Source organism: Budorcas taxicolor, chromosome 13, assembly GCF_023091745.1.
Source record: "Budorcas taxicolor isolate Tak-1 chromosome 13, Takin1.1, whole genome shotgun sequence".
Taxonomy (NCBI): Eukaryota; Metazoa; Chordata; class Mammalia; order Artiodactyla; family Bovidae; genus Budorcas; species Budorcas taxicolor.
In genome coordinates this window covers 61,238,597-61,258,612 of record NC_068922.1, presented here as the reverse complement: position 1 = coordinate 61,258,612, position 20,016 = coordinate 61,238,597, and the positions used below count along the sequence as shown (strand labels likewise).

The 20,016-nt window shown below is 48.8% G+C and overlaps 2 protein-coding genes across 2 annotated transcripts in view; one reads left to right on the top strand and one right to left on the bottom strand.

Moving 5' to 3' along the window:
* Positions 1 to 90: 90 nt before the first annotated feature.
* Positions 91 to 7,332, top strand: PDRG1 (p53 and DNA damage regulated 1). Its single transcript, XM_052650915.1, has 5 exons — positions 91 to 251; positions 1,764 to 1,839; positions 2,892 to 2,966; positions 5,024 to 5,104; positions 5,694 to 7,332. Exons 1-5 carry the CDS (start codon positions 165 to 167, stop codon positions 5,774 to 5,776), a joined length of 402 nt encoding a protein of 133 aa, XP_052506875.1. The 5' UTR covers positions 91 to 164; the 3' UTR covers positions 5,777 to 7,332.
* Positions 7,333 to 8,590: 1,258 nt separating this feature from the next.
* TTLL9 (tubulin tyrosine ligase like 9) overlaps positions 8,591 to 20,016 on the bottom strand; it is a 56,381-nt gene continuing 44,955 nt past the window's right edge. The window contains exons 11-15 of the mRNA XM_052651170.1: positions 17,274 to 17,332; positions 16,319 to 16,515; positions 14,308 to 14,421; positions 12,998 to 13,122; positions 8,591 to 8,667 (exon numbers count right to left, since the gene is read on the bottom strand). Coding sequence (XP_052507130.1) covers positions 8,591 to 8,667; positions 12,998 to 13,122; positions 14,308 to 14,421; positions 16,319 to 16,515; positions 17,274 to 17,332 — 572 coding nt within the window. The remainder of the gene's footprint in view (positions 8,668 to 12,997; positions 13,123 to 14,307; positions 14,422 to 16,318; positions 16,516 to 17,273; positions 17,333 to 20,016) is intronic.

Below are 20,016 nucleotides of genomic sequence, written 5' to 3'. Positions count from 1 at the left end.
CGCGCGAGCTTTGGAGCCTGCGCACCTCCGTTCTTCTTTTAACTGCGCATGCGTGCCGGAAGCCCTGTGAGAGCGGCGCGTGCGCGGAGGGAGCTGCAGTGCGGCAGAGCCGGAGGTGAGCTCGATAGGATCGCGGCGTAGTGGAGTCGTGACTGGTAGGCATCATGCTGTCGCCCGAGGCGGAGCGGGTGCTGCGGTACCTGGTGGAGGTGGAGGAGCTCGCCGAGGAGGTGCTGGCGGACAAACGGCAGGTAGGAGGCCTCTCCGCGGGGCTGGGGCCCGGGTTTTGCTGTTGGGCCTGCGAGCTCCTAGGGCAGCGCGCAGGGTCCGGAATCCGGCTCCAGCTTGGGCTCGCTGTGAATTGACCTACTCTTGTGGGCCAAGGGCTGTGACGACAGACCGGGCGGTTGTGAGATCATGTGGGCTAAATGTCGAGTGCGTGGCACAGCGCCGCGCTTGACTCCAGTATTTGGCACATATTAAGCCCGTCTGTGCCAGGCCTTTCCTCTCTCGCCATCCTTCCTCTGCCCTTTGCCCAGCTTTCCGGATCCCGACCCACTACCTCTTGGGGCCTTTGGCTTACCTGAACCGCTTTTTCAAAATGCAGTTTCTGGGCCCCCACACTGACCTGGGCTGCACCACTCCAGTCCAGGCCAGAAGAGGAACAGGAAAGAAGTCTGAGTGGTCTAGTAATCGCGCAGGAGTCGGGCCGTGGGAGAAGTGTGGGGCCCAGGCCACCGGAGGGCCGTGGAGACCTGCACAGGGAGTTTAAGGCAGCTTGTGGTGAGCAGAGAGAATGATATAATGGATTGAGGCTTTGAAAGATCCCTCTGGCTGCTCTGTAGAGCACAGACTATAAGGGGGGAAGGGGTAAATGAGGGGCCAGGTAGGGGATGGGTTTGGGCCTAGGTGGTGGTGATGGGTCATCTCCCTTTGGAGATGGCCTCCATGATGCTGAGGTATAGGGGTGAGGGAGTAGGAGGGATCAAGAATGATTCAGACTCCTCATCTCCAGTTAGAATGATTGGATGCTTGGTCAGTTGGGTATTAAGGGAGAGCCTAGTAAACACTGCATCAAGGTGTGCTGGCTGACAAATAGCAGTTAAAGTTGATTGAGTACTTACTGTGTATCAAGTACTGTGCTGACTTAGTTCCTAGGTTAATAACCTAGGTGGTGGGTCCTCTTCCTGTCCCTGTTTTTCAGAGAGGTGAAGTCACTCCGCTCATAGCAAGCTGCAGGATTCAAACCTGGGTGTTCCGCCGCAGAGCCTCCACTGCCAGGCAGTAGTACTGCACTGCCTCCTCACTGTCTTAGTAGCCATTTTGCTGTGACCACTGTCTCAGTGTCTCAGTGCCTTTCTGATGTAATATTGTTGTTTTTCTCAGGATACTCAGTCAGAATCAGCTGGAGGAGCTTGTTCAGGAAGTGGTTTCCACTCCCCTGGTGATTCTGAAATGCCTTGAAGCTTGAGAACTAGTGCTCCCGTGGATGATAATAAAAAATTACCCATTTAGTCATTAGACATTTCCCCAGCTCCTCCTCTGGGGGGAAAGACACCTGGATGAAGCATCATCTTTAGGGAGCTGGAAGCTGAGTGGGGGAAGAAGTACCTTCACACATCTGTCCACTTTAGGCAGGACATTGGAATTAACTGAGGAATGATGCCTTGTCGTCTTTGTTAGGTTTTAACAGCCCTGGTCTGTTGGGAGTACAGACCCAGGTAGGAGGTAACTGAGTTCCCTCCTGCCCCTGTGCTTTTCAGATTGTGGACCTGGATACCAAAAGGAATCGGAACCGGGAGGGCCTGAGGGCCCTGCAGAAGGATCTCAGCCTCACTGGTAAGCCTAGCTTCGTTGTTGCAGCCCAGGAGGCCTGTTCAGTTTACCTGCTAATGCCTTTGACTTATTCCTGTTAGAGACCAGGCAGGAGGCCACAGGTGTGTGGCACAGCCCGTTGAGATGGGAGAGATGGCATCGCAGGTCTGACATAGACTGTGACTCAGGATTTCAGTTTCTTACCTCAGTGACAGGTTGTTAGCTGCTAGCTTATCAATTGATGACACTGGGAAAGCGCTGGGGGTATAAAAACAGTGCAGTTCCTGCCCTTGTGCTCTACAGGTGAGTCAGCAGCATAAATACAGAACTGAAAATTGTAAGAAAGCTGCAGAAGGAAGTGAACACAGGGTTGGTCTTGGATAATGGGATGGTGGCTCTTTAGATGAGGCTAAGTGGTGGTGATAGAGGAAGCAATAGGGGAGGGGCATGTGATCATGCTAGAGAGATGGGCAGAGGCCAGGCCATGATGAAGGGCCTCAGGAACCAAGCACTTAAAGTGCACTGGAAAGCCTGAACCCTTCCAGTGTCTTGTCTCCCCAGAGTAAAATCCAGAGTCCTGCAGGACTCCGTGTAATTTCCCTGAACTCTCCCGCCTTGTCTCCTCTGCTCTCGCTCATCAGCTGCACCCTCACCGTTCTCCTTGCTGTTCCTGACACACTGGCACGTTACTGATCCTTGCTGTTCCTGGTTCTTCTGCCTGGCTCGCTCTTTCCCTAGATGTGTGTCTGCAGGGCTTGCACACTCCTCACTTTCGTCAGTTCTCTGCCAGCATGGCACATAATCTGTAAGACCTTCCAAGACTGCCTGGTATAAATGACAAGCTCCTCTTTTTGGCATTCCCCATCTCTCTTTCCCTGCTTTAGTTTTCTCTAAGATACCTTTCAGGGTCTGATGAATCATATCTTTATTATCTTGACGTTGTTGTATATTCTCTCTCCTCCACTCTAACAAGCTAGGAAGGCAGGAATTTCGTCCTGTTTTGCTGTGTTTTCAACATCTAAAGCAATGCCTGGCATCAAAATATTTGTTGAAGGAATGACTGTTTGCCATTTCAGAAGACGTGATGGTTTGCTTTGGGAACATGTTTATAAGGATGCCTCACCCTGAGACAAAGGAAATGATTGAGAAAGGTAAGCCTCCTGGGCAGGGGTCAGGGACAGCACGCCGCCCCCATGCCACAGCCTCCCCTGCCCCACCCTGGCTTCTGGCAGCTTGATGAGAGGCGGCTGGTGGCTGTGTGCATTTTAATCTTTGCTGTGCCACTGAGTTGTTTCTTCATCTCTGAAAGGGGATACGTCTACATAGCACAGTTGTTGTAAAGTTCAGATAAAATAATATTTACCTAGCATAGTGCTTGTTTGTCATTGAGGAATGAGTTGGATTGCAAATAACAGAAATCTAGCAGTTAGGAGGACTTAAGGAAATACAGTTCTGTTCATCCCATGTAAGAAGTTTTCCAGAGATGGGCAGTCCAGGACTGGCACAGCTGCTTAGCAGAGTCAGTGTATTCTCTTGGTTGTTGTGTCATGATTGCAGGCCTTGTGTCTGAGAGCCAGGCTAGAGGAAAGGTAGGAGGGCTTTCTCCATATATGGCCTTGCCTTCTGGTTTGGAAATAAGACCGTACTCCTCAGAGACTTCTGCTTATACCTCATTGGTCAGATCTAAGGCACGTGCTCATATTTTCACGTCCCCTGTAGTAGCATCAGGGTTGAAGATAGAGGTTTAAGGAGGGTGAAACTCTCGAGTTTGCCACACTAAGGTACACAACGGATCTCACAACCATGATCCTAGAGGCTCTTTGGAGAAAAGTCATGAAAGCAAAAGGTCAGGCTGCATATGGGTCCTTGGCCGGGATAAGGGCAGGTTACGCATGTTTTCTCTTCCTCACCCCTGAAAACATGTGGGCCAAGAGAACCAGCAGCACGGTTGCCTCTGCCGCTGAAAACAGGGTAACTCTATCCCTGTTGAAACTGAAATTCTATCAAAGGAAAGTAAGTCAGCTTTGAGGAGAAACTTCTGTGGAAAAACATCCGCTAGAGACTTCCTTGGTGGTCCAGTGGTTGAGAGTCTACATTCCAGTGCAGGGGACTCGGGTTTGGTCCCTGGTGGGGACCTAGGGTCCCACATGCCAAAGGACAGCTAAGCTTATGCATTGCAGCTAAGACCTGACGCAGTTAAATAAATAAACATTTTTAAAAAAAAAGAAAAGAAAGTAGAACATACACTATCATCATGGTTATAAAATTGAATTGTCATTGCACTTGCAGAGGTGCTGGAGGCTGCTCAGAGTAAGCTTCCAGAGGGGTTCGCCTGCCTGGGCTGAGGGTCAGGCCCCCGGCTCTCTCGGCCCACGAGTGTGGTCTTGTCACTGACCTAGAGGGGTTCCAGTGCAGCATGTCTGTTTCCCAGGGATGGATACAGGCTAAACAAAGGTCATGCGAGATGGTGGTTACTCATTTACAATGAGAACCAGACCGACTGTCCAGGCCAGAACGCTTAGCTGGTCCTGGGTTACCACCATCAAAAAGAATGAAGGTCTGTAGGAAAGGCAAAAATGTCACTCACGAGTGGGTGAAAACAGCAGATGGAATTGGTTGGGTGTCGTCAGTTGGGTGCACTTCTCACGCTGCATCTGCCTTTGGGCACAGTCCATTCTGTAAGACAGCCTTCTCTCCGCTGCCATGACCTTGGCTAAGAGTGAGCATGAGACAGAATGCTGACTGTTCAGCTCACAGTTCCCACAGTCCTGCTGTTGCGAAAACTCCTCACCTGGATGGATGTGGGTTTGTAAACTTCGTCAACCACCTATTTTCTATCCATCTTTGAAGAGCCTGGGTCTGTTTATTCTTAAATCTGAATTTTCCATAATTTCATTGTGAAAGGGTGACTTAAAATCCTGGTATTGCCTTCCCCATCCACTGCCCAGGGTACTTTGCATAATGGAAACAGGTTGATAAACTGCAAGTTGGGAAAAAGTGTGCTCAGCCCTGTTCTGGGCTCACTCAGTGGTCAGGGTAGGCCATGTCCCTTCTTTAGCCTTTAGTTTCTTTGTCAACTGGTCTCCCAAGTCCCATTTTCATCCCCACATGCTCAGACCCCTGCCTTCAGTGGGGCTGGGCAGAGGCTGGTATCCTTGGGTCTGTCTGTAGTGTAACCTCATCTTGTTTGCCTGTCTCTTTTTTTCAGATCAGGAACATCTGGATAAAGAAATAGAAAGACTCCGGAAACAACTTAAAGTGAAGGTCAATCGCCTCTTTGAGGCCCAAGGTATTGGCCTGGGGACCAAGCTTGGGGCCGGAAACAAGGTGGGGAGACAGTATGAGCACAGACTTTGCAGGCTGGGGTGGGCAGCTGGTAAGTGGCACTAAAGCTGTGGAAAGTGGGCAGGGTTGTCTTGAGCCGACCAGAGATGGAACGGACAGGAAGTCTGTGGGATCTTATTCCCATTACAAGTTCTTTTCAGGTACAAGAATGGCGTGGAGTGTCTCACATTTTATGCCAAGGTGTGACTGTGGGGGCCAAGATACCTCTGACTAAGGGTCAGAAGGCCTCAGTCAGGTGGTCCAGGTTAGAGCTGAATTTCTAGGTAAACCTAACCACTCCAGATTGGCCAGTCTGGCACAAATTAGGAGGGTTCTGCACAGCAGTCATGACTCCGCAGGTTCTTGGTAACTCAGGAGCAGGTATTGCTGTTCCTTGCTCTGTGCTTTGCAGAATTTGAGGCCCTTCTCTGTCAGACTTCAAGGCCAAGTTTTTGGCATCATGAATGCAGTGTGCGTCCCTTTGCCAGGCTAGACTCCAGGGCCAGTAGGTTGCACAGCAGGAGCCCTGACTCACTGATGAATTCTTCCCCTAGGCAAACCGGAGCTGAAGGGCTTTAACCTGACCCCCCTCAACCAGGATGAGCTTAAAGCTCTCAAGGTCATCTTGAAAGGATGAAACCTAAGAACCCAGGTGGGGGACCTAAGACCAGCATCCTCCCCTGGGGTCATGGAGGACCCAGAACTCTCCAGCCTTGAAACCTGCAAGGACAGGATCTACCTGCAAGGGGACAGGTGTGAGAAATGCAGCAATAGCCATGTACGAAGCTTCTTTGTCTCTAGCACTTGGCTACTTTTTGACAGCAGGAGGGAACCCTCAGCCTACACCAGTATCTGCCGGCCTGACCACTGGGGCTGGATGGACACAAGGCCCATTGACAGGCCCTGGCAGCCACCAGGAGGTGGGTGGGGGCAGCGCCAGTGGGGGTGTGAGAAGGACTGCAGCAGGCACTTCTCAACAATGGCCTGCTGTTGAAATGGGCCCTGGAGGGAGAAGAGTGGGAGCTTCATTCCAGCATTCCTCTCAGAAAGAGAGAGACGTATTTTCAAGCAGTGTGTGTAATGGAATTGGAATAAGGCAGGAGGCTTACAGGAGGCTCCTGTGCTGGAGGAAGGACAGAATGTTAGTGCTTTGTGGTTCAGCACAGGCAGACACATAGTCCCCCGCACTGCCACTGGGGCCCGTTTTCCTGCTCACCTCCGGGATGGAGTCCGGAGTGGGTGCTGCTTATCCTGCCTCGGCTGCTCTGGAGTCAGGAAGGCCTTGCAGAGTCCTGCACCAGCGATGGATGAGGGCCTGCGTCCTGCTGTGTTGTGCAGGATGCGGCTCCCTGGGCTCTGAAAGCAGAACCCGGGCAGCGCTGCTTAGAGTTCCTGTCCGCCTTCAGGGTCTGCGACCCTAATGTGAACGTGCTGTGAGGGATTTCCTCGGTGTGCCTCAAGGGCTCAATACATGTTACCTAAATGAATGGATAGTAGCTTCTAGTCTTTACCTCATTTGGTCCTTAATGGAAGGTATGCCACTCCCTTTGGAGTACCGTCTATGAAGGGGCAGTGGTTCCTCCTTGAAATGACGTCAGGGCAGGGTGGAGAGGGCACTCCATTTGGTTCTGGCCAGTAGTTAAATGCGGGGACACAGGCTGCCATGGCCAGACCTTGTGTTTTCTTCGAAAACCTAGAAATTCAGATTTTTTAAGTTGAATCCTCTGCTTTTTAAATACTGATGATTAATTCAGAAAATTTAAAAAAGCTTGAATGTTGGCCAAACAAAACACTTTATATAAGCCACATTTGGCCCAAACCTCTGGTTTTGCATCCTTTTGAGTTTTTTTTTTTTTTTTTTTTAAGTAGGAATTGCTGGGGTTTCTCCAAGATGGCCCTAGGAAGTAGGGAGGTGGAATCGGAAACTAAATGTCCAGAGTAGATGAAAGGATTTGATAAATCTAAATAGTGGAATATTATACAGCTGTAATCAAGAATAAAGAAGCTGAACACTGATTTGGAACAAGCTTCAAGATATTAAAGTGAGAAGCAAAGACAGGTGTCTAATCTCATAATTTGTGTGCAAACAGTTATATGGTTCCCTCAGAATAGAAACTGTATGGTTAGGGTGCAAGGGAAGGACATGTTGCTGTTGTATTTTTTAAAATAAAAATGTAAGAAAATGGGGAATTGTGGCATTCACTGGTAGTTTACTGTCTGGATGACTCCTTGGCTCAAAGTTGTTCTCTCTGAATGTTGACCCTGCCTGTCTGGCCAGATGGATGCCAGGCCAAAGACGAACCAATCAGATTCTTTCTCCTGGAGACGTGGACCCTGTTCCTAGGGTTGTCTGGGCTTTACCCAGTCACAGGGATGAGGGAAGCCCCCACATTCTGGAGCAGGAGCCCCAGAATGGCCTGGCTTCTGGCCTTCCCAAGGCTGGCTGATCTACTTAAATTTGTCAGTATTTTTCTTTGAAAAGCCCTTCCCTTCCCCCCGCAGTCAGATTCTGCTGTTGGCAGTTAAAAGAACTGTCCTGAAGCAGGTGAAGTGATAGAGGAGCTGCCTGGGGTCCCTTGAAAGGTTGTCCTGAAGCAGTTAGCCACTAGCCCACTCTTGGTTCAACTCCTCTTCAACCAAGAGGCGTTGGAATGTGGAAAATGCAGACATTCTTACTTGTGCCCAACTCCCCAAGCCATCTCTGCCTGACAGCCCAGGGCTTTCTAATCTAAAAAGCTCAGCTCCCAACCTCAAATAGGAAGACCCAGAGAGGCACCTAGGTCACCTAGCTGACTTAATAAGTGCACCTTCATGGAAACTCTCACTAAGCAGCTCTGCCTTCCTGATCCTTGCCTCCTCTACTTGAGAAATGGGGATGCTCTGGCCCACTGGTTTTCAAATGGTCAGGGAGCTCCACTGGTCCCCTGACATGCAGTCAGGGTATTGTAAGGAGGGCAAGATGTATTTAAGGCTCAGCCCTTACTCAGACCCCCAATAAACACACAATCTTAACAAATGATTGCTTTGCAAACATAACTGAACCCTTGCTCTTGGAGGAGCCTATCAACATATCCCCTGAGAGACATCAAAGGGTCAAAACCAGGAAGATGTGGTTGTGGCAACAGTATTCCCTGAGCCAAGCCTGGAGCCCAAAGACTCTCCAAATAAGGGCCGTAATCCTTTATTAGATGTGATCTCTCTTGGGTATAACTTGCTGCATTTCTCCTCTTCACCAAGCTAACCAATTCACCAAGGTTAAAATCTATCCAGTCCCAGAGATTGGCTCTCTCCTGGTGCAAAGATGTCCAGGGTAGGGTGGGGTACTGTGCCAGCAAAGCAGCTGCCAGGCCGGAAAGAGGGAGGGAGGGTGACTGAGTGCTCTGAGTGCTGCTGTGCTGAAAAACGGGGAGCAGAGGACCAGTGTGGTACCAGTGGTTCTCCATGCTGGAGATTAGTTGGGAGTTTTCTTCTGTCCTTGAAGGGAGCGGAACAGCTGCCTCAGCTGTTTCTTCCGATCATTGATGCAGCCTGGAAGGGAAGTGGAGAGTTGACTGGGATGGCCTGTCCTTGGTAGAGGGGTCTTAGGGGAGTAGAAGGGGCCAATGCTCCTACTACCTGCAGAAGGAGGGGCGAGCAGAAGCCATGCAACCACAAATGGTTTCCCAGGTGGCGCTAGTGGTAAAGAACCCACCTCCCAGTGCAGGAGATGTAAGAGACATGGGTTTAATCCCTGGGTCAGGAAGATTCCCTGGAAGAGGGCAAGGCAACCCTCTCTAGTACTCGTGCCTGAAGAATCCCTTGGACAGAGGAGCCTGGTGTGTTATAGTCCATAAGGGTTGCAGAGTTGGGCATGACTGACGCAACCTAGCACGCATCCCCTCCCAATTGCCATGACTATTGGGTCACTTAACTCTTTGAGCATCAGTTTTCTTGTCTGTACATCAGGATACCTGCTTTATGGGGTAAATGCAAGGATGAGGTAATATTCGCTGGGGGCTTACCCCAAATCAGGGGCTACTTCAGGTGAGGATGTAGATTTGACTTGAGCTTTCACAGGAATAATGTGTGCAAGAGAAGAGGAGGCTCGGAGAGGTTGAATAGTTCGCTCCAAATCGCACAGTTAGTTGCAGGACTGAGGCTTGAACCCAGGCTGCCTAGCTCCAGAGGCCAAGCTTTTAACCACTTCCCCATACTGCCCTGCCTTCTGGCTTTGCTCCGTGAAAATGCACTTAAAGCTGGCACAGTGCCTGGTACCTAAATCTCGTGTGTCAGGCACATTCAGCTAAGAGGTGGATCTCCCCCACAGGTGGCTCCTACTCTTGTGGGAGAGTGTCCCAGGCAGTTCAGGCTGACTTCACATCCTCTCTTAGTACATTCAGTGTTTCCTGTCTTTTGTGCTCAGAGCTAATCCTTGAGGCAACTCCATGGTCATTTAATCTTGTGCCAGGCGCACTGATGGCATCTCATAAACAGTGGTTGAATGACGAATCCCCATGGGCACAACTACTGACCTGGAGGTGTCTGCCATGTTTCTCAGCTCCCCAGAGCCCCACCCCTGCCTCCTAGGCACTCACAGCAATCAACGCTTCCCTGAGCTGAAAGTCCACTAAATGCCAATCCCCGGGGTTTTCCGAAGTGAGTTCTGTGGAACTAGCCTTAACTAAGGTTCATAATTCATTCATAGTTCACAAACCTTCGTGTCCAGTGCAAATCTCTTGGAGTTCTAGGCTCATCTCTGAGTTATCTGTTGATCTTTTCACCAGATCACCAACACATCCCTAATTCATTTCATCAATACTCTTCTCACCCCCAGCCAGCTCCTCTTATATTCAAAACCACCCACCCAGATACTCAACTGGAGAACCACTGTTCTGAGTCTTTGCTGCTTAAATACGGTGCAGGAACCATTGGCACTGATATCTGAGGTGGATTGTTAACAAAGGTGGCTGCGACAATCCTCTTGGTCCTCTATGGACCTCTCTGCAAAGTAACTGTGCCACTCCTCCCATCAAGAGGTGGTGTCTATTTCCTTGCCCCCTGAATCTGGGCTGGACAGGCTTTGGCTAACGGACTGTGGCAGAATGACACATGGGATTTCTGAGCCTAGGCCTCAAGAGGCTTCACTGTTTTCTCTCGCCTTCTTGGAACCCTGAGACTACTCTGTGAACGAGTGGCCGCCTGGGAAAAAAGGCAGCTGACAGCCTGTCTCAACCACTGCACATGTGAATGAAGCTATCCTAGGCCACCATGTCTCAGCAAATCTGCTAGGTGCCTGCACCCCTGTGAGAGACCCCCAAGCCACACCTAAAGAATCATAAGCAAATAAGATAGTCGTTTCAAGCTGCAAAGCTTCAAGAGAATTTGTTACACAATAGTTTACTATTCGGGGGCTTTTAGGTGTGCAGACTCTTAGTCCTCTTCTTCCAGACCTACTGAATCAGAACAGCATTTTAACAAGATTCCCAGGTGATTGTTTGTACAGCTTGAAAGCTTTGTATAGTCATCCTCCAACAACGCCATGTGGCAGGCACTAGGGGTCTGCCGTGGGAGAACCATCACAAACCGCCTCTCCTTTGCCTTCCTCAAAGCAAACTACTTAGTACTTGACTTCCCTGGCTTCCTTGCAGCTGAGGTGCCATGTGACCCAGCTCTAGTGGGTGAGATGTCAGCAGAGTTACCTGCTTTCCTTTTGGAATAGCCAAAGCTTGAAGGAAAGGCTTTGGCCCTTGGGCCTGCCTGGGATGAGGACACAGTGTCTGGAGTTGGAGCAGCCATGAGGCAACAAGCCTCAGCATCAGGGCTAACAGGCTGAGTGTGGTAAAGAAAGGAAAGATCTGGGTCCTTGGTGGCACCGTGCAGCTGTCACTATGGCCTGCCCCATGACTTCTGGCGACTCAAGACAAATCAGTTCCTCTCTGGATAACTATTAGTTTGTTAGTTGTTTGCAGCCCAACCCAATCCTAAATCATACCAAACCCTAAAAGATACTCAAAACTTTTCATCAAAAAAGAAGGAAGAAAAATGCCACAAACAAAAAGGAAAATGACAAACTCGTTTTGTTTGAATGGAAATATTCAAACAAAAGGAAAATATTTATAGTAAGTTTGACAGAGGGAAAATATCCTTAATATATTAATATCTAAGGCCTTTACAAATTTGGAAAAATAGGAGCCCACTGGGGGGAAAAAATAAGTACGGACAGCTTACAAAAGAACAACTGCAAATTTTAAATCTAAAGCCTCACACATTATCAATGGAATGCACAGAAAACAAGTAAATATTTTTACCTATGAAGTTGCAAAGGTTTTTATGTTGTTGCTGCTGCTGTCATTTTAAATTCAGAGCTTGCAAATTTGTGTAATCTTTCTAAGAAAGCAATTTGACTATAATAAGTCCATCTTTTTAACCCAGTAGTTCTATTCCTAACAATCTGTCCTAAAAAAATAGCCAGTGTCAGTTGAACTTTCTTTGAGAGGATGTCCTCACAGCATTATTTATAAAAGTGAAAAACTGGAGTCATGCCAAATGCTCAATTATGTGAGATTGGTTTCATAAATTTGGGGATGTTTTGCAGCTGTATGGTAATTTTGTTTCTAATTTTGCCAAGGGACAAGTGCTAGCAGCCTAGCTTTCGGGTTTTGAAGTTGGACAGATTGGGTTCAAGGCCTCTCTCACCACTTATGACCGAGACTGTTGGCGCGTGATCTAACATCTGGAGACTCTTTCCACATCTGTAAAATAATCAAGGCTGCCTAAAAGCGAAATGAGATAATGTATGTAAAGTAGTCTGGACCTGGCCATAGTGTGTTTCCAGAAGAGAGTGAGTGAAGGTTGCTGTCATGTCTGACTTTAGTCCATGGGGTCTTCAGGCCAGAATACTGGAGTGGGTAGCCTTTCCCTTCTCCAGGGGATCTTCCCAACCGAGGGATCGAACCCAGGTCTCCCACATTGCAGGTGGATTCTTTACCAGCTGAGCCACCAGAGAAGCCCCAAAGAGAGGCTCTTACTAATGTTATTGAATGAGCTGGAAAATGCTATGTGGAAAAATTAGACTCAAAGCTTCAGCCCAATGCCAATTTTGTAAGAAAAAAATATGAATATATGCATTTTTGTAAAATTGGAAGGAAATACACCAGATTGTTAAAGATGGTTATGTTTAGATGATCTTTTTCATTTCTTTCTTTAGTTTTCAAATATTCTACAATGAGTGTGAATAATTTTTATAGTAAGGGAAATTTTTCACTTTTTAAAAGCCAAGTTTAAGGTCAAGCCCTGAAGTCCTTAATTTCTCTTAGCAACATATCGTGTTTTTTGTTTATGTGCCACCTAAGCTTTTTGAAATCTGCCTCATAACAGATTAATAATATCTTTCACCACATGCCGTGCAGTATTCTAGGCATACATTGAGATGGAAACTATCGAATCTGTTTTACAGATGAGGAACAGGTTAAGTCCCTTGCTCAAGGTCACACAGCTGGTAAATTTTAGACCAAATTAAAACATTCTGGGCTTCCCTGGTGGCTCAGATGGTAAAGAATCCACCTGCAATGTGGGAAATCTAGGTTCAATCCCTGGGTTGGGACGATCCCCTGAAGGAGGGCATGGCAGCCACTCCAGTGTTCTTGCCTGGAGAATCCCCGTGGACAGAGGAGCCTGGCGGGCTACAGTCCATGGGGTCCCAAAGTTGGACATGACTGAGTGACTAAGCACAGCACAACACATTAAATCAATAAAAGTGTACACAGAGAAAAATACAAAACAATAGAAATCTAGTAAAACATTCTAATCTCCATGACAAGTTGCCTCTCAGACTACTTGCTACCTCCCATGTACCCACTCCCCACCTAGCCCCACATACCGAGATGTGTGTTGGCCACAAAGTTCCCCATCCCCGATAGGTCAGGACCCCCCTCTTCTCTGCTGACAGGGCCATCGTTCCACATGAGGTCAAAGCCTCCTACTCGCTTCTCCCTTCCTGTGAGCCTGGACAAGCAGGAGATACAAAGGGTTAATGAAGGTTCACCTGGTGGGGCCCTCAAGCCAGGGCCCTGAACCCTCCCAGCACTCTACTGGTGCCCACCCTGTCAGAGTACCTTCTTTTGTTCATCCAAAATGGGGGATGACCTCAGGGGGTCATCCCCCATTTGTCCCCAGGCTTTCATACTTGGCCCCAGTAACGTGCTTTCTGGTTTAAAGTCTGCTGTCCTTCCCAGACTAGACTCCATGAAGGTGGGGATTAGACCTGTCATGTCCTTTATTTACTGTGTTCCCAGTGTTTAGCACAAGGGCTGGCACATAGGAGGGCCTCAAGTGTGTGATGAAGGAATAAGTGATGGTGGATAAGGGTGGTGGACACCTGAGGTTCTGCCTGCTCAGCATCCATTTCACTTTTTTTAGCCTTTGGATACCTGAGTTTTCCTTTTTGAAAACCAGGCCTCACTCTCTCACTCTCATGGTTCAAGTGGGGTTGACCCCAACCCCTGGGAGGGGGCACAAGACCTAGGCTTGGTCAATCAGAGTCCCAGTGATTGATTCAGGGATGGGCATGTGACTCAATCCCACCAGGGAGCAATGACAGTCAGCCCTCAAACTTTTGCTGGAATAACTGGGGAGAAACTAACACAGAGAAAAGAGATGAGAGAGGAAAGTGAGAACAGACAAACCAACCAACACCGTCTGAGCCATTCCTGAAGTCAAACCCTGGATCTTTCTATTATATGTACATCATTGAATCAATAAATAGCCTCTTACTGAGCACTTACTGTGAGTTAGACATGTTAAAATAAATTACCTTTGTAAATTAACAACCCTGAGAGTTAGATATGAAATCTCTCACTTTACAGATGAGGACACTGAGGTTCAGAAAGGAGAAGTGACTGGGTCAGGGTCCCATAGTCAGGAAAGGTTGAGGAAATCCTGCGGGACTGAATCTCAGAAAGCTGTAGTTGGCCCTGCTCTGCTGGGTCAGGGCTGGGTCCTTGGGCCAGGACCTGATCCTGTGTGAACATCTCAGTTTCCCTACCTGTGGAACGGTGGGGCGGGGGAGGGTGGAGGGGCCAGAGACATCTCTGAGGTCCTCTCAAGTTCCAGGGTTCCAAGTTCTCTCTCCTCGGAGGGAGCCCTGATGGTGAGGTACAGGGGTGTATGAGTGAGGCCACCCTCTCTCACCTGGCCTCCATGTCCACAATGTGCAGGGTGTCTTCCAGGAGGCAGGTCTTGAGCTCATAGTCCTCCTGGCTGCTGGCTGTCAGTGACGGGGACGCATTGACCTCCAGGAGCCACCTGGGGAGGGAAGGGGATGGAAAATCTTAAGGCTGCCTGGTCCCTGGAATTTCACGAGAGACTACATGAGGTGCCTGGGCCCCACCCTCAATTCAACCAGCGCTGCTGTCTCTACGTTTCGATCTGAAGAAAGGTTTCAGGGACTAAAACTTCTGAAAACTGTCACACACTTGAAACCCCCACAGGGTACAGGGGGTAACAAATGAAGCAAGCTGGTGGGGGTAAGAACAATTTTATGACCTCGTGACTATTACTCCTTTGGCTTCTTTCGAAAGAGCTGGAGTATGAGAGAAACTTTCCTAGTGAACATTTGTCTATAAATGGTAACCAGGGGACTTCCCTTGTAGTCCAGTGGTTAAGAATCCACCTTCTAATGCAAGGGACATGGGTTCAATCCCTAGTGGGGGAATTAAGATCCCACATGCATCCTTAATACCTTTTTTCAAACACTGATATTTGGACTTTTCAAATTTGGGAATTTTTTTGTCTAGTACTAAAAGTTTAAAAATGTGTATTATCTGTAAAAACTTGATGTTGAAAAATATGTTAAAATGTTACTAGCTAATTAAAAAAAACAAGATCCCACATGCATGGGGGCAACTAGCCCATATGCTGCAATGAAGCACAGATGCAGCCAAATAAATCAATAAAAGTATTAAATAAAAGATGGTTTTTAAAAGATGGTAACCAGCCTGCCAAGTCAGGAGGGTCGGGAGTGGCAGGGAGGGGTAGGCCTGTGGTGGCCTGGGAAGAGCGTTCCACCTCTGAAGGGGTGGCTCTGGCAGCTCAAGCAGAGTGTTGCCCTGTGCGCATATGAACCCAGAATTCTAAGACCCTCTGACTCTTCCAAAACATCCCTATGTTTGTGCAAACATCTTCCAGTTATGGGAGATGGTCGATGAAAATCAACCCAATGAAAAAAAACATTCTGAAGGTCAAACTCAAAGTGTCTGCAGGCCAAAAGCAGCCCAAGGGGTTCCAGCCTGTGACCTCTGGTTTTCTGCAGCCCTGTTAGTTGACAGACAGGAATCTGGGGCACAGAGGGAGGAGGGCTCACCCAGCAGGTCAGTGAGAGACTGGGGGCCCCTTTTCCTGTCTACTGCCTCCTCCTAAGCTCATTTCCCCCATTGGTGTCCACGTTAATGCCTGTAGCACAGCTTGTATCCCAGAAGGCAAAGGAGAGAGACCCACTGGTGCCTGGCCCTGGTTTCTCTTGAACTTGGGCCTGACTTAGGTCTTGCTCTAGGGCTCCTACTCCTGGCTCAGAAAGGCCCCCAAGAGCGATACAGTGACCCTGGGGAGAGGGCTGGGTCCAGGAGCCATAGTGCTGGTGGAAGCTGCTCAGTCCAGGAACATGGACTCTGGGCCCAGCTCAGCCCTGGACTTACTGCATGACCTCAAGCTGCCTGGACAACCCCACTGGGCTTCTGTGCCCTGTTGTATCACCCAAAGGCCATCAGTGTGTTCCCTGACAGCTCAGGTGTGTTCAACCTCCTCGTGAGCACTGTAGGAAGGCACAAAATTCTGGGAATTGACATGGTAACAATTCTGGGAATTGACATGGTAACTCCCTTGCCCAGCCCTTTGCATCCTCAAAGCACCAGGATTCACAGAGGGGAAGTTTCTTGCCTGATGGGAGGGGAGGATCGCTGACTCAGCAGATGCTTGGGAAAGGCCACAGTGTCGAGCATGGGGCTCATTTCTTCCTCATAACATTCCTCTCTGCACAGTGACCATTTTACAGACAGGCAAGCCAAGGCTCAGAGAAGGGAAGCATGCCCAGCTAGGAAGTTGCAGAGCTGAGCTTAAAGCCAGGCAGTCTAGGTGCAGAGTGTGTAAAACATCCTCCCTCCCCCGCAACCCCCACGCTCTCCGGGCCACCAGCCCATCCACTTACGGCTTGAGGTCCTGATCTATGAGGATGTCATAGCCATACAGCTCAAAGCAGTGCTTGTCGCTGATAATCACCTTCTGCACGCTCTGCAGGCTTCTGATGAAGATGTTGTCCATGTCGCTGAAAAGCGTCTCTACTGCCTCAGGCCCGTGCTTGGACGCCAGGTACTGCCGGAAGCGTTGCAGCATCCACTTGCAGCCCTGGGCCCCACCACCAGGTTGAGAGAGGAAACTTTAATCAGCCCAGACCTGGCCAGCCCGGACGGCCATTCACCATTAGCACAGACCTTAGTCTTGGACAAGGGGAGCCAGCCCTGAGTCCTGTGATGAGCAGAACCCTTACAGGGCAGAGAATTTGGACTCCCAAGGAGGTGTGGCCCACCCAGAGCCTGGGCCTCTCTTTCTAGAGCACCACCTGCTATCCGCCACCCCAGAAGTCTCTGCCCAAATCCCCTGCACTGGCCTCTTCCCTGGGCCTGCCCTTTGAGGACAGATTGCACTGACCACACGGGTACCCCAAGACCCAGGGAGTCACCCACAGCTTGCTGTTTTGGGTGTGTGCATGTTTGCAGGAGGCCCCCACAGGGTGATGGAGAGCTGGGGACCAGCTCTTCCTGTATTCGTCTGTTCTGGCTCTTAACTCTGAGAAGTCTGAGTATGCTAAATATGAACCTGGTCTTCTGGCAGGTTATTAGGTAGGTAGTAGATAGATAGATGATATATCTGTCAAGGTAGGACGACACAACACAAATCGTTAAAGGGTGTACTGGTTTGATGTGTAACTCTTAAACATTTAAACATGGGATCTGTGGGCCTCCATGTACACGCTTACCCTGGGCCCTGAAAACAGGCAGTGACCTGACCTCTCTGGAGAACTCTCCTGGGCTCTCCCTCCTCACCACCCCACCCCACCCCAGTCCCAGAGGCCACATCCGAGGGCAGAAGCCCAGCTTCCTCACCTTCTTCGGGTGGTAGTCGGGAGACGTCTTTTGCACAGCGACATTGGTGAGGTGAACGTCTGGCAGAGGTCAGTGGTCAAGGGCCAGTGTGGATAAGAAGGGTAGCCCCCAGGGACCAAACTGAGACCCTTGCTTGGGAATCTCTGAGGGAAGGCTACCAAACAGCCCAGAGCTCAGGTGTGTGGGTTTTGAAGTCAGATGGACTCAGGTCCAAATCATGCCTGCATCTATCTTTACTGGTTGTGGGCTCCTGAGCAAGCTACTTTGCCTCTCTGAGCCTGTTTCCCCCCTTATTAAATGCCGTTGCCTAGTAGTATGTTGACCTCCCAGGGTTATCTGAAGGATCAGATGAGATGCTGTGTACAGTGCTGGCATGGCTGATATTATTAGATTAGTTAGGATTGTCCCACTCTAGAGGAGAGAACCCTTTCTAACAAGTAGAGACACCAAATACAGAACAGCCTTCTTAGGACGTTCTGAGCTCTCTGTCACTAGAGAGGCTCAGACTGGGTGGCTGCTTTGTGGGAATATTGGAGAAATGACCCAGCTTTGGGATGGGGTCAAGATGGCTGCCTTTGAATTCCCAAACCTGAGAGTCTGCCTTTTGGTGTCGTCACCATCACCGGTATTGTCACCACCGGTAACGTCAGCAACATTTCAAAGCTTATAGAGCATATTCACACACATCATCTCTTTTCCCCAAATCACTCCCATCTCACAGAAAGGCTCAGAGAGACAGCCATTCAGCATACCCCATCCTCCCCCACATAACTAAGTAGGATGGAACCCAAAACCTCACGAAGAGGCAAAACATAACTTTCTCCTGGACTTGGTAAAACAGGCGGGGTCCTAGGACCAGGACCCTTTGCTGCAGTGCTTTCACCTGGACAAACATCTCCTCCTCAAGCGAAAATACAGAGAAACTATAAGGGACTAAAAAGAACTGCGTACATGTGCAACTGGGGAAAATTATGGACAACGAGACACAAAGAGACCAAAGAGCCCTACTTCCACTTCTGAAGGGTGGGGAGCAAAAGCAGGAAGTCAGGAGCAAAAGCAGAGTACTGCACACAGCACCACCGAAAGGGTGGGCAAACCACCTATGCCAAGCTTCCAGCTTGACCCCTGGACACACCCCTACCCTCACCCCATAGCAATAACCAACTCCTCACACCTCGGTGAGCCCAGCTAGCAAGGGAACCTGTTATTTGTTCTTGTTCCCCTCTGCTGCAGCAGGGACCCCAATAAAACCTTCCTGTATTTCTTGCCTCTGATCAATTTCTATTGATTGAGGTGGCCGACAACCTTGGTCGGTAACATTGGACCATTCACAGATGGGGAGGTAGAGCCTCCAGGTCACTGATCCAAGTCTGACTCCCCTAACACGTATGTTTCTCCACGTTTGTGGCACATCCGGCAGGATTGTAGCCTCTCCAGAGGAGGTGGGTATCCTCTCTAGCACCTTCTTTATAACTCTTCAGAGACTTCTTGGTCACACTTGTCTGAGAGTTTTTCTGCCTTAATTTCAAAAGAATAAGCACATAACAAACCACTAAATAAGAAGAGAACCCTTACATTTTTGGTCAATTGATTTTTGAAAAGGGCGCCAAGGCAATTAAGTGAGGGCAAGCATCATCTTGGGCTTCCCTAGTAGCTCAGTTGGTAAAGAATCCTCCTGCATTGCAGGAGACTCTGGTTCAATTCCTGGGTTGGGAAGATCCCCTGGAGAAGGGATAGGCTACCCACTCCAGTATTCTTGGGCTTCCCTTGTGGCTCAGCTGGTAAAGAATCTGCCTGCAATGTAGGAGACCTGGGTTCAGTCCCTGGGTTGGGACAATCCCCTGGAGAAGGAAAAGGCTACCCACTTCAGTATTCTGGCCTGGAAGATTCCATGGACTGTATAGTCCATGGGGTTGCAAAGAGTCAGACACAACTGAGCAACTTTCATTTCACTTCACTTCAACCATCATCTTTCCAACAAATGGGGTGAGGATGCCTGGATATCAGTGTGTGAAAGAATGAAGTTACCATACCACAGGCAAAAATTAACTCCAAACAGACCACAGACCTAAATATAAGAGCCAAAATTATAAAACTCTTAGAATAAAATTTAAGAATAAGTCACTGTGACTTGGGGTTAGGCAGAGCTTCTTAGATGGGACAGCAAAAACACAGATGACAAAAGGTAGATAAATTGGACTTGATCAAAATTAGAAAATTTTATGTTTCAAAGGACACTATAAAGAAAATGAAAAGGAAGTGCACAGAGGATTTTTAGGGCAGTGAAAATACTCTGTATGATACAGTAGTGAGGGACACATGCCATTACACGTTTGTCCAAACCCAAAGAATGTACAACTTTAATATAAACTACGGATATGGGGTCATTGTGACGTGTCAACCCAGGGTCATCAACTGTAGCAAATGTAGCACTCTGGTGAGTGGTGTTGATAATGGGGGAGGTCGTGCACAGGTTGGGGCAGGAGGTCTATGGGGAATCTCTACCTTCCTCTCAGTTTTGCTGTGAACCTAAAACTGCTCTAAAAAATAGTCCTTAAAAGAAAAATGACAACCCACAGAATGGGGGAAAATATTTGTAAATCATGTATCTGATAAGGGAGCAGTATTGAAAATACATCTAGAAACTTACACCTCAACAATAACAGAGACAATCCAATGAGAAACTGCGCAAAGACTCTGAGTAGAAATCTCTGCAAAGATTTGCAAATGGCCCAGAAGCTCA

Bases quoted from the DNA above. Each gene is read 5' to 3' on its own strand.
- PDRG1 (XM_052650915.1), top strand. From the start codon at position 165: ATGCTGTCGCCCGAGGCGGAGCGGGTGCTGCGGTACCTGGTGGAGGTG. The intron at 252-1,763 runs GTAGGAGGCCTC...TGTGCTTTTCAG, and splicing joins TGCTGGCGGACAAACGGCAG to ATTGTGGACCTGGATACCAA. The intron at 2,967-5,023 runs GTAAGCCTCCTG...TCTTTTTTTCAG, and splicing joins AAAGGAAATGATTGAGAAAG to ATCAGGAACATCTGGATAAA.